Source organism: Mustela nigripes, chromosome 3, assembly GCF_022355385.1.
Source record: "Mustela nigripes isolate SB6536 chromosome 3, MUSNIG.SB6536, whole genome shotgun sequence".
Taxonomy (NCBI): domain Eukaryota; kingdom Metazoa; phylum Chordata; class Mammalia; order Carnivora; family Mustelidae; genus Mustela; species Mustela nigripes.
The window spans coordinates 123157568-123170808 of NC_081559.1; the positions used below are offsets into that span (position 1 = coordinate 123157568).

Consider the following 13241-nt stretch of genomic DNA (forward strand, 5'->3'; position numbering starts at 1 on the left):
GACACAAACCAACATTATGTGCCTCCTGACGTGAAACACTTGAAAGAGCACAACACCATTATGTGGTATTTCTGGAATAATGCATAACCTGGATCAAATCATGAAAAAACAGAGGGAAATAAAACAGTCTTCTCTAAAAATGTCAGTATGATTAAAGACAAAGAAGGGCTAGGCAATCATTCCAGATTAAAGGTTACTAAAGATATGTAAACTAAATGCAGTATGTGATTCTGCTGTGAACCATGAATCAAGAAGAGAAACTGATATAAAGGATATTGAGACAACAGGTAAAACTGAAATCTGGCCTTAAGATCAGATACTAGGTATCAATGATAAATGTCCTGATTTTGATCATTGCTCTGTGGTGCTATGAATGGATGGCCTTATAATCAAGGGTAAAGGTAAAGGGCCTGGCATCTGCAATTTACTATCAGTTGATTCAGAAGAAAAAAATATTTATAAATTTAGAGAGAGAGAGAAAGAGGAGGAGGGGTGGGTAAACAAATGTGACATAACAATTTAGTCAGTCTGGGTGAAGAGTACATGGGAGTACTGTGTACTGCTATTGCAACTTTTCTGTAAATCTGATGTTGTTTCAAAGTTAAAGTTTTTTTTTTTAAGGATATGAAAGATTTCCCAGAGAGGTATGCCATGCTCATGCTTCTGGAAAGTCCCTAGCTTCCATCAGACTTCCATCAGAACACTCCCTCAAAAAGAGTTAAGAATATCCCCTTTTACTTTTTTTCTCTATTTGATCGTATTCCCTCATTCTTCTTTTTTCTTTTATTCATTTATTTATTTTCAGCATAACAGTATCATTATTTTTTCACCAAACCCAGTGCTACATGCAATCTGTGCCCTCTATTATAAGCACCACCTGGTACCCCAACCTCCCACCCCCCACCCCTTCACACCCCTCAGATTGTTTTTCAGAGTCCATAGTCTCTCATGGTTCACCTCCCCTTCCAATTTCCCCCAACTCCCTTCTCCTCTCTAACTCCCCTTGTCCTCCATGCTATTTGTTATGCTCCACAAATAAGTGAAACCATATGATAATCGACTCTCTCTGCTTGACTTATTTCACTCAGCATCATCTCTTCCAGTCCCGTCCATGTTGCTACAAAAGTTGGGTATTCATCCTTTCTGATGGAGGCATAATACTCCATAGTGTATATGGACCACATCTTCGCTCTTTGGAGAACAGTGTGGAGATTCCCTCATTCTTCTAAACAACACTTAAATTCGAAAAGCAAAGATAAAGATCTTGCACTGAGTGAGACAGGATGGCTTCCAGTTACTCTATCAGAGAACGAAGCAAGGTTTTATCTAAAGCAGTAAAACTTAAATACTGTAAAAAATTATAGCTTCTGCTATATGAACAATGAATATCACTCTTTCTTCCATTTTTAAAAACCAATAGTTGCCCCAAACATTATTCTCATTTGTTTTATAATCATTTATTCATTCATTCTGGAAATATTTATTGATTTCAAACAAACACAGCTTACTGCTAGAGGGCGAAAAAAGCTTCAAGTAATCATTGACTCTTTTCATTGAAATTGAAATTAAAATATATTAATTACATTAGAAAGTAAGGTTTACTCTTTGTGGCTGAGATAGATGAATATGATTACAGGTGAAAAATGAATAAAGAGTAAAACAAAGTTAGTTTGAAGTAAAAAAAAGTCACATATGCAATTTCACAAGAAAATGAATTGCAATTCAGCTTTACTTTTATTTTATGTTGCTTAATTCTATATACATTACAGATATCATACATATATACTTGTTATACAAAAATCAATACAAAAATCCAAGTAAGTTAATATCTAAAAAAGGAAGAGGAAGATACTGCATTTGATTTCTGGTACTCTTCCATTTAAATACTTTAAAAATTCAGATTTCAAGGAGACAACAAATCAAAAGCCATTAATTTTTCAGAAAGTTTTGTGTTCACATAAGTTTATCATTCAAGTATATTTTTATTGAAACAATAAACCATTTGACTGGTTGCAAAGTCAAACTGAATAAGCCATGGTATTCAGCAAAGGCAGAGCTTTCTTAGTTCTGCTTTTATCAGCCTAGAATCAACTTCTAACATACAAAATGCAAAGCACAACAGTGATTTTTAACCTTATACCATTAAATGTCATGTTACATAGCTGACAATGCACAGCATACCCTATATGGTACGTCTACAGATTTTCGTTAAAAAATAAAATACTAAAAATAATAATAATTATTAGAAATTCTACTTTTCCTAATTTCCCTTTTATTCAATTTGAAAAACAGTGTATCTTTCCCATTGTGCTTGGCAACTTGACATCATATCTAAAGAAATAATTTAAACATCATGTGGACCAAATATATACATAAATGTCTAAAAATTCTTGGTATTGTTTAATTCAATTATAATTTCAGTTCTACAGTTATCAGTCACAGCAAATACAAAGAATTTAAAATTTTAAAAAAGAATTTAAAATAATATTCCTCAACAAATTATTAGCATGTTTTTAAAAAGTGAATTGTTGAGGCACAAAAACATTAGATGATTCGCCCAAGATCATGAAAGGAATGAGGAGCAGATAAAAGAGTATTTTTTCTTCTAACTTCAGTGTCTGTACTGAATTATGCCATCTTGCAAAATCAGTTCAGTGCAACAGATACAGAAATTAGATGCATTATCTTAGGAATGTTTGTTTAACCTAAATTGCTGTTATTAATAAACTTAACTTTTAAAATCTATATGTTTATCATACATTATCAGGAATTTATAAAAAGAAACATCATTTTCTGAATTATTAGGCATGTAATGAATTTAAATTTGACACAATTGATTGCAAAAACAAAATCAACAATACAATTTTAAACAAACGAGTTCAGTCTAGGATGCTTATTAACATTTAAAAAAAATACTAATTATAGAACCTACAAAATTTAGAGGACAGTACCACAGACACAAACATATAAATATAAATGTATTAAATCATTTTCTAGTCGTTCTTCTGTTTTTTATGAAAACGTTCTAACAAAGCGCTCATAATGTTTCCTGGTATTCTTTGGTGCTTATCAATCAAAGCTTGAAGAGCATTCTTTGTCTATTAAGAAAACAAAAGAAAAGCCATTATTCTCTTAGTTCCCAAAATAGATCATTTATGTTGTAAAGAACCTAATACACTATTTTCAAAAACGTCCTCCTTAATTTAGCACCCATCTCTCAAAATTAGTGACTTCTTTCTCAGCACACAGACGGCACTGATTGTATTATGCTGGAAGCCCAGTTAACGTTATGTGGCTATTTTCTACACCAGACTGTAAGTTCCTTAAGACATAGCTTTGTATTTCTCCAGCAATGAGCACAGCAATGCTTTGTATACAGTAAACACTACAAGGAACTGAAGGAGAAAATTTGGAAGGAAAAAAGTAGTAGGAAATTTTCTAGGAGAAGTTTTACTCCTTTCCATTCAAGAATAAACTTGTGTGCATTTTTCATTCATCACTACACACCCAAACAACTACAGCAGGCAGTGCAAGAGGAGACAGTGAGGAAAACTATGACTGAGTTTTTAGTCACTTTTTAGTGACTTTTACACTTTTTAGTTCATTAGGTCAACAGTTTAACAGAAATTTAAGTTAGATCACAGCAATGGGTCAAGTAAGATATAACAAGAAATCTCCTAAAACTATTTGTTTCCCCTTAAATTCATGACAAATTTCAATAACTTTTACTTTTAGATCAGTTTGTGGCTATCTAAAAAAATTTTTGTGCACGCACATAATGCACATATATTCACACATACACACTAGCCTTTCAACAGCCTTCTTCTTATAAATCTTGGACCTTCATCTTTTCTCTAAGTTTTTATTTAAATTCCAGTTAGTTAACATACAGTGTAATATTAACTTCAGGTGTACAATTTAGTGATTCACCACTTCCATACATCACCTGGTGCTCATCACAAGTACCTTCCTTAATCCCCATCAACTATCTCACCCATTCCCCCACCCACCTCCCCTCCAGTAATGATCCATTACTTCTCTATTGTTAAGAGTCTGAGTTGCACCTCTTTTAAAATATAATAAACCCTAGCCTAAAGATGTATTTTAAAAATAAGCCTCTCTAAAACACAAGTTTTTGCATCTCTGAAAGGAGAACTACTTCATACACTTATTCTAAGTATTAAATGAAATTACAACCATGTCTTCAGGTTCATGGCACAATGTGAAGTATATTCTTTAAATTTTATTCACTTATTTAGAAAACGGATGCTTTGGAAGCTATAACATCAGTGAAATGAGGCTCTAATCCCAGGCTCTTAACTTAATAAATGGATCAAGTACAAAATAATAAAATATGTAAGATCATTTGTAAGATGTATCTATAATCTGAGATGTGTAAAGAAAGCATCTGGAAGTTTAGACCTGAGAGCCCATTTGGTGAGCAGGGAAGGACACATGAATGAGAATGAGATACTGTTTGGTCTGGGTCTCCAAGGACCAGTAAGATTTCACTGACAGCGAAGGCAAAAGCAGGAGGAAAAAGACCACAGGAAAACAACAGCCTAAGGAATGGTGAGTTAGCAAATTTGGTTGGAGTTTCAGGTAGGTGTTTAGAAGCTGATGAACAAGGCTCTAAAATTAGAATTCAATTAAATCATCAAAGGCATTAAACACCAAGTGAAAAGATAGACTTAATTTAATATGAATTGAGTTGTCAAGGAAGGGTCCTGGGTGAAGAAATATTAGGGCAATGCATTAAGAAAATACAACTCTTGCAAAATCACCAGTGACATCCCTCTGTCACCAAACCTAGTAACATTCTTTTAATCTTACTTGACCTCTCCATCACCATTGATCTTGCTTCTGAAATTCTCACACTGGAGGAAAAGCTGATTTTCTCCTAGCTTTCAGGCTGCTCCTTTTCAATCTTCTTTGCAGATTTATAATCCCCAAATCAGGCACTTACTTATTCTTCAAAGGTTCAGACAACTTTAATTACCTTTCATTTACTGATGACTCCTAAATCTGTATTTCTGGCCTGCTCGGCTTCATATAGGAATATGCAATATGACTTCCCTTGAATGTTTTAAAGGCACCTCAAATTCAATATGCCTAAGACAAACCCAGCATTCTTTCACTCATACCGTGTCCTCTTCTTAGTTCCTTCCTTATTTCAGCAAATGACACTACCATAAACCTAGCCTAGTAACCCAAAACCTAGGAGTCATCCTTAACAACTTCTGCTTCTCACTCAACAATGGTTAATCCGGGGCACCTGGGGTGGCTCAGTGGGTTAAGCTGCTGCCTTCGACTCAGGTCATGATCTCAGGGTCCTGGGATCGAGCCCCGCATGGGGCTCTCTGCTCAGCTGGCAGCCTGCTTCCCTCTCTCTCTCTGCCTGCCTCTCTGCCTACTTGTGATCTATCTCTGTAAAATAAATAAATAAAATCTTAAAAAAAAAAAAAACTGCAGAAAGGCAGAGAACTATAAGACTTCTTCTTCTAAAAAAAAAAAAATGGTTAATCCATTGGCAAAATCCATTCATTTCACTTCCCAAAGACCACTAACATCTATCCACTTCTCTCCATTTCCTTCCCACCTTAACAATACAGGAATATGACATATGCATGTATGTATGAACAGACCTGTATTTATATATATGTGTATGGGTGTGTGGATGAGACTGTAGAGAAAGTTAAAGAGACAGACAGAAACAGACACAGTAAATGCAGAGATGAAATGACAGATTAAGACTGAGAGAACTTTCAGGATATGTCCCAAGTGCCCTGTTCAGCACTGGCACCCTGTATTTTACTTTAGATTTAGACAGTGCTTACAAAATGGTTTCCACAATCAAATGCCTAAACAATCTATCACCCATTTTTTAAATGAGATTTCATTTCTACATTAATTTGGATGCTAATAATTTTGAATTTGTGATAATCTGGGGATCATTATCTTACAGTTATGCTTGTATTACTGACAAGAAGATTGGAAAATCATGACAATATATTCACAAAAGGAAAATTCCAAGTATTCTTTATTTCAAGTATACTTCAGTTCAATAATGACAATTTACAGTAAAAAATATGAATACGGCACTATGTCCTTAAATAAATTCTCCCACTATGTGGGGGAATATAAGTCTACTATGCTTTGGTAGACTACTTATTACTTTAGCTACTGATAATAATGTACATAAAGTAACCGGAAAGGGTAACTGAGGTATTTCAAGGATTCAGAAAAGCCTTCTTTCTTACTTAGTTTAAATAAGTAAGATTGTACTATGTTTATATATTTTAATATATAAAATATCTAATTCCAGCAGTGACCTGAATGTGAGTAAATTTTCCTCTCATGTGAAAAACCCTCATATGAAAAATCAAGGCACTAGAATTTAACTATCAGTAATATATTTTCCTTAACTAAGGAAAATAAGGGAACAGGGTTCATTTAAGAAACCTGGAAGAAATGTTTGAGATCATCTAGTTCAATTTCTCTGCTCTACAAATAAGCAAACTGGGACCTAGAAATAACATATTTATCCAAAGTGACACTGCTGCCTAGTGGTAGTGCGAGGATTATAGCCCAGATCCTTAAATTTCCACATCAGGATTTTCCCCTTCCTTCTCTATCTATTATCTTCTATTTTGCCCATAAAAAATATGGTATTTGTAAAAAGTATTCCTAAGTAGCTCTGGCCCACTTAAATCCTAATAGTGAGGAAAAAATTTAAAAGAGCAAATCAGAATTTGGTTATATCCTCCAGGCAAATGCACTATTCGGGGGCAGCAAAGAAATCTGTTATATTAATAGTAAAGTGTGTGTGAGCAAAAGCAACATCATGGGGTAAGGTCCCTGGTGTTGAGGCTCCCGGAGCCCTATCAGTAAGGCATCATCTCGGGATGAGAAAAGAATCATGCTATGCAGAGAGCATGTCCTGACCCTAAAAACCAGCGTTCACAGAGTTTTTTTTCAGGATGCAGGAAGGCAATAAACTATGAGTATATTTAATGGACCAGCAGCATACGTGGAGGTAAGTTTTCTAAGAATGAAGTTCGTTGACAAGGCACACAATGTTTCTTCACTGTTCCCTTTGTGAAACTTCTTACCTATCCGCTGCCTGATTTGAATAGTCCCATCTAATATAATATTATAGCTGTTTCAGCTGCATATCCTTTTTTTTTTTTTTTAAAGATTTTATTTATTTGACAGAGATCACAAGCAGGCAGAGAGGCAGACAGAGAGAGAGGAGCAAGCAGGCTCCCTGCTGAGCAGAGAGCCCAATGTGGGGCTCAATCCGAGGACCCTGAGATCATGACCTGAGCCGAAGGCAGAGGCTTTAACCCACTGAGACACCCAGGTGCCCCTGCATATCCTTGTCTAAGGGTCCGGTCTTGCTGAGTCCAAGTATGGTATAGTAGATTACAGTGATTCATTCCCTCTGCCTACCAGTGCCTCTCTTCTGAGCCATCCTATGGGAAGACTACAGATCCTGTCCCAATAAAATCCAGTGTGGCTGTGTGACCGCTTTCACCAGTAAAATGTCCATGGGAGTAAGTGAGCCACTTCCAAATAGAAGCTTTAAAAGGTTCCATTCCTGACATTTTCTTTTTACCATGGCAACATCCCCCATGAATTAGTCATGAACCCAGGAAAAAGAAGACATGGACCTCAGGGGAAATATAACATGAACAAGTAAGCTTTACTGTCCTAAGCCTCTGAGATTGTTTGGTTGTTATGGCAGCAAACCCTAGCAAAACTGACTAAAATCATCCAGTTTTCTCATATATAAAATAGCAACAATAAGCTCTACCCTACAGGATTAAATCAGACTTATACATAGAAGGAAAAAGTGAAATTCCCTCTGTTCACAGATGACGTGATTTTATACATAGAAAACCCTAAAGATTCCATAAAAGAACAGTTAGAACTAATAAACAAATTCAGTTAAGTTGAATATAAAATCTACACACAAAACTCAGTTGTGTTTGGGTACACTAACAATGAACAGTTTGAAAACAAAACAAAAACCAAGAAACAATCCTATTTACAATAGCATTCAAAAAAATAAAATAACTTAGGAAAAACTGTAACCAAGGAGGAAAAAGACTTTCACACTGAAAATGATAAAACACTGCTGAAAGAAACTAAAGACACAAATAAATAGACATCTGTGTTCATGGATTAAAAGATTTAATATTGTTAAGCTGTCCATTCTATCCAAGGTGATCTACAGATTCAAAACAATCCCTACTAAAATCCTTACAGCATTTTTTTCAGAACTAGGAAAAAAAAAAAAAGCCTAAAATTCATTTGCAATTTCAAAGGACTCTAAATAGACAAAAGAAGAAAAAAGCTGCAGGCCAAAGCTGCAGAAATCAAAACAGTGATACTATCATAAAGACAAACATATAGACCAATGGAATGGAAAAGACAACCCAGAAATAAACATTTGCATGTATAGCAAATGATCTTTGACAAGGGTGCCAAGACCATACAATGATGGTGGGAAAACGAGATATCCACATTAAAAAAGAATGAAGTTGAACCTTATCTTACATTACACACAAAAAATTATCTCAAATCGGATTAAAGAGCTAAACCTAAGACCTAAAAATATAAACACTCCTAGAAAAAAATGTAGGTGAAAAGCTTCATGACACTGGATTTGGCAATAATTTCTTGACTACGACACCAAAAGCACAGGCAACAAAGCAAAAATAGACAAAGAGGAATACATCAAACTCAAAAAGTTCTATACATCAAAAGAAACAAGCAGCAGGGTGAAAAGGAACCTACAGGAGAAAAAAAAATTTGTAGATCATATATCTAATAAGGAATTAATATCCACAATAAAGACCTTCTACAATTCAAATCAACCCAAATGTAATTATTTGTATTTGTATACAAATACTATGATTATATTGTAATGATTATATTTTCCAAATAATATGATTAAAAACGTGAGCCAACACCTTGAACACACATTTCTCCAAGGAAGATATACAAACGGCCAACAAGCGTATGAAATGATGCTTAACATCAGTAATCATTAGAGAAATGCAAATCAAAACTACAATGAGATACTACTACTTCACACCCATTAGTAAGATGACTAACATCAACAAAACAGAAAATAACAAGTGCTGGCAAAGATGCAGAGAAATTGGAACCCTTATGCACTGCTGGTACGGATATAAAATGGCATGGCCAACTACAGAAAACTGTATGGAAGACACTCCTTGAAAAATTAAAGACAGAATTATCATAGTGTGAGATAACAGAAAATACTTATTGGTCTCTGCCCCTGGATCCTGGTACAGAGGCCCTGAAACTTTTATAATTTCATCAGTGATAAGGGCACTAGAAACATGTTTTGTTCTATTGTTCTAATATTTGGTTTCTGACTCCAGTTCCTCATGCAGTGCTCCTAAAACCCTTATAATTTTCTCAGTGATAAAAATTTCTTTCGCTCTACTGGACTCGTGGATGGCTTCTGGTTAAGGGCTGGTCACCAGAAAGACCAAACTATGATTAGAAGCTTGGAATCTTTAGCTCAATTCCATCATCCCCCATAAAATTCCAATAGTACAGACTTCAGGGAGTTCAGGGAGCTTCCAGGTGGGTGAATACACCCACACCAGGAGGGTGGTACACCCTAAGGTCATGGGGGCTCTGCACCTGGGGCCCTCTCATTCTTCATTCCTCCGTTATCTCTTAATCTGACTGTTCATCTGTATCCTCTACTGTATCATTTAATAAACTGATAAAAGTAAGTGTACCCGTGAGTGCTGTGAGCCACGCTAGCAAATTAATTGAACCTGGGGAGGGGTCATGGGAACCTCCAATTTGTAGCCAACTCAGCAGAAGTTGTGAGTTACCTGAGGACCTACTACATGCGATTAGCATCTAGAATGGGGTGGGAATAGCCTTGTGGGACTGAGCTCTTAACCTGTGGGATCTACACTATCTCTAGGTAGATTGTGTCCAAATTGAGTTATATTATCGGACATCCAGCTGGTGTCAGAGAATTGCTTGGTGGGAGGAAAAACCTCCATATATTTGGTGATCAGAAGTGTCAGAAGTCACGTGGCATGTAAAAGTAAAGAAGATTCACAAGTAAAAGAAAGACATAGTACGGAAGAACTGGGCTTTTCCCTAGAGGAGGGAAAAGCTGGAATTTTTCTTTCCACATACGATCCAGCAATCACACGTCTGGATATATATCCAGAAGAATTCAAAACACGATCTTGAAAACATATTTGTGCATCAATTTTCACTACAGCATTATTCACCACAGCCAAGAAAATGGAAGCAATTCAAATGTCCAACAATGAATGAATGGATAAACAAAATGTGGCATATACATACAATGGAATATTACCAGCTTTAAAAAAAAGAAAGAAATCCTGCCACATGCTATAATACAAATGGACCTGAAAGGCATGCTAAGAATCACTATCATAGTGGAATTACTATGATTCCACTTTTCTATAGCAGTCAAACTCCTAGTACTAGAAAAGTAGAATGGGGGTTTCCAGGGGCTGCAGGGAAAAAGTGGTAAGCTGGTATGATTCTGCTCACATGCGAAATCCAAAAAAAAAAGAATTTGTGGAAACACAGAGTAGAATGGGAGCTGCCAGGGTGTGGGGGAATAGGGAGATTTTGATAAAGGATACAAACTTACAGGTCTCAGATGAGTAAATTCTAATGTGCAGCATGGTTGACTTACAGTTAATAATACTATATTATATATTAGAAAGTAGCTAACAGAAAAGGTCATAAATATTCCCACCACATATGCAAAATAGTAATTACGGGTGGTGGAAGTGTTGTCTAATCTTATTGTGATGATCATTTCACAATACACAATTTGATATTTACAATATCAAATCTTCACCTTGCACATTAAACTTTTAGTGTTATATGTCAATTATATCTCGATAAAGCTTGGGGAGAAAAAGAATCTTGTGTCACCCATAAAGAAATCAGAGTAAATTGGTGGATATATATGAAAAATATATTTGATATTTGATTTCTGATATATGTATATCATATATATATTTGATATATTGATATTTGATGGATATATATTAAAAAGAGAGAGAGAAGGAATGGTTAGTTGGTGTTCAATGGACACAGAGATTCAATGTAGCAAGATGAAAAGAAGGTTCTAAAGATTGGATTCACAACAATGAATAAATATATTTAGCACGAATAAAACATATACTTAAAAATGGTTATGTAATAAATTTTATATTTTTAACCACAATTTTTAAATTTAAAAAAAATCACAGTATACATACAAAAGGCTGGTATAAAGTTATAATCAACACATTCATCCCATTTTCCAGGTGATTCAGTAATTTGACATTTATGGCTTTTATCTAATTTTATACTTTCTGAAGTTGTAACTACAAGCTGAGTGGTCTTTTTTTCCTTGATCTTTTTTTCCTTGTCTTTGCTGGAATGAATATTACTGATCACTTCTGTTTTTTAAACATCCTCACCTGCTGACTTTACTCACACTAATTTACTTGTTCCCCACCTCTCTGCCACTTCCCTTTCTGTCAGCTTTGGGTGTTTTCCTTGGCACACCCCTTACATGTTACTTGTCCTCCCATCTGTCCTAAGTTGTCTTCTTTCTCTCTCTAGCTGCTTTGTAAAACTCATGACATCAGTAACTATCTCATGCAGATAACTTCTAAATCTTCATCAATTCTGACCTCTCTCCCAAACTCCAGAGCAATATTTTTTAATTTTACTTTTACTTATGAAGGGGTGCCTGGGTGGCTCAGTTGGTTAAGCATCTGCCTTCAGCTCAGGCCATGATCTCAGGGTCGTGGCATGGATTGAGCCCTGAGCCCTGTGCCCTGTGCCAGGCTCTCTGTTCAGTGGGAAGTCCACTTCTCCTTCTCTCTCACATGTGCTCCCTCTCAAATAAATAAAATCTTAAAAAAAAAAAAAACTATGCATATAAATCTATACATACATATCCTGCAGGTAGCTATAGAATTAGGTTTCAAGTCTGGTATTTTCTCTCTGTAAAATCTCTCAAATTTGCACCTTCCTCTCCCTTTCAAGTACATAAAAAGATCACTATGCAATTCATTCATTCATCAAACATTTATTGTGATCTAATTAAATACGAATGCTCTGCTGGGAACTGGAGACACAAGAATTCATAGCCTAACCTCTGCTCTTAAAAAGCGCACTTATATTTATTTATATGTATCTAAGTGATCACAATTACTAGAGTCATCTTCACAAATCATTGTAGAGGAACAGATTATACATCTGCTTGCTTCTGCCAAATAACTCTGAATGAAACTGGTATGAGCCAATCCCAAACAGAGGCCTATCCTAATTGAAATGTACTGGTAGACAAATTCCCTAGTGTGAGAGTTAAGGGCCTAAAAATATAGCCCCTACTTACTTTTCCGGTTTCATCTCAACTAAACCCTACTCACTAAGCTAGTGATTCCCCAAGTTTATTTTTCCACAGTTGTTATTAAATGCTATTCAACGAAAAACAAGGAGAGGGTTTTGGTCAGGTGAGAACAGGAAAATGTGCTTTGAAACAAAGTTAAAGAGACCTCTTTGTTGCGGGATTCTTAGAACTTTCAACATGTTAATGTGTTTTGCAAAATTCCTGGAGAATTTATCAGGCAGTCTTTCCCAACCTTGCTGTTCTAACCCCCTCAGACTACTGGTATATGGTCAACTTTCCTATCACTATTTCTTTATTCATACTCTTCCTCCAACCCCAAGTCCACATGTCCAAATCACATCCCTCTTTCAAGACCCACCACAAACGCCCTCATTCCAGAAAGCTTTTCCTATTTTTTCCTTCACAAAGTGGTCTTTTTCCCCCTTTGAGTTTCTACTGTCTCACTCAAATTAGCCTCCATATTGCTTCCAGTGACCTTTGCAAATGCAGTCTTATCACAGTGTTCACCTATTTTCAAGACCACGACACCCCGCCCCTGACCCAGCTTTTAGGAAACAAAATCAACTGTAGGCCATGATTGTCCAGACCTGTCCTGTGTTTCTAGCTTCATCTCCCATAATATTTTCCCTTCTGGCTATACAAAACTACCCGCAATTCTCCAAAGATTTTACGCTGTCATATTGCCATCCATTTATACATTTAGTTTCCTCCACCTCATTCCTTGTATTTCCAAACTGAATTCAGCTATCACCTCTCCCAAGGAGGTACCCCTGATCTAATTTGGGTA

At 35.7% G+C, this 13241-nt stretch overlaps 1 protein-coding gene across 2 annotated transcripts in view; it reads right to left on the reverse strand.

The window, feature by feature from the left end:
• Positions 1-1711: 1711 nt before the first annotated feature.
• Positions 1712-13241, reverse strand: part of TMEM68 (transmembrane protein 68) — a 49730-nt gene continuing 38200 nt past the window's right edge. For both annotated transcript variants that reach the window (XM_059394592.1, XM_059394593.1), the window contains exon 8: positions 1712-3098. In XM_059394592.1, the coding sequence (XP_059250575.1) occupies positions 2994-3098 (105 nt within the window). In that variant the 3' untranslated portion in view covers positions 1712-2993. The remainder of the gene's footprint in view (positions 3099-13241) is intronic.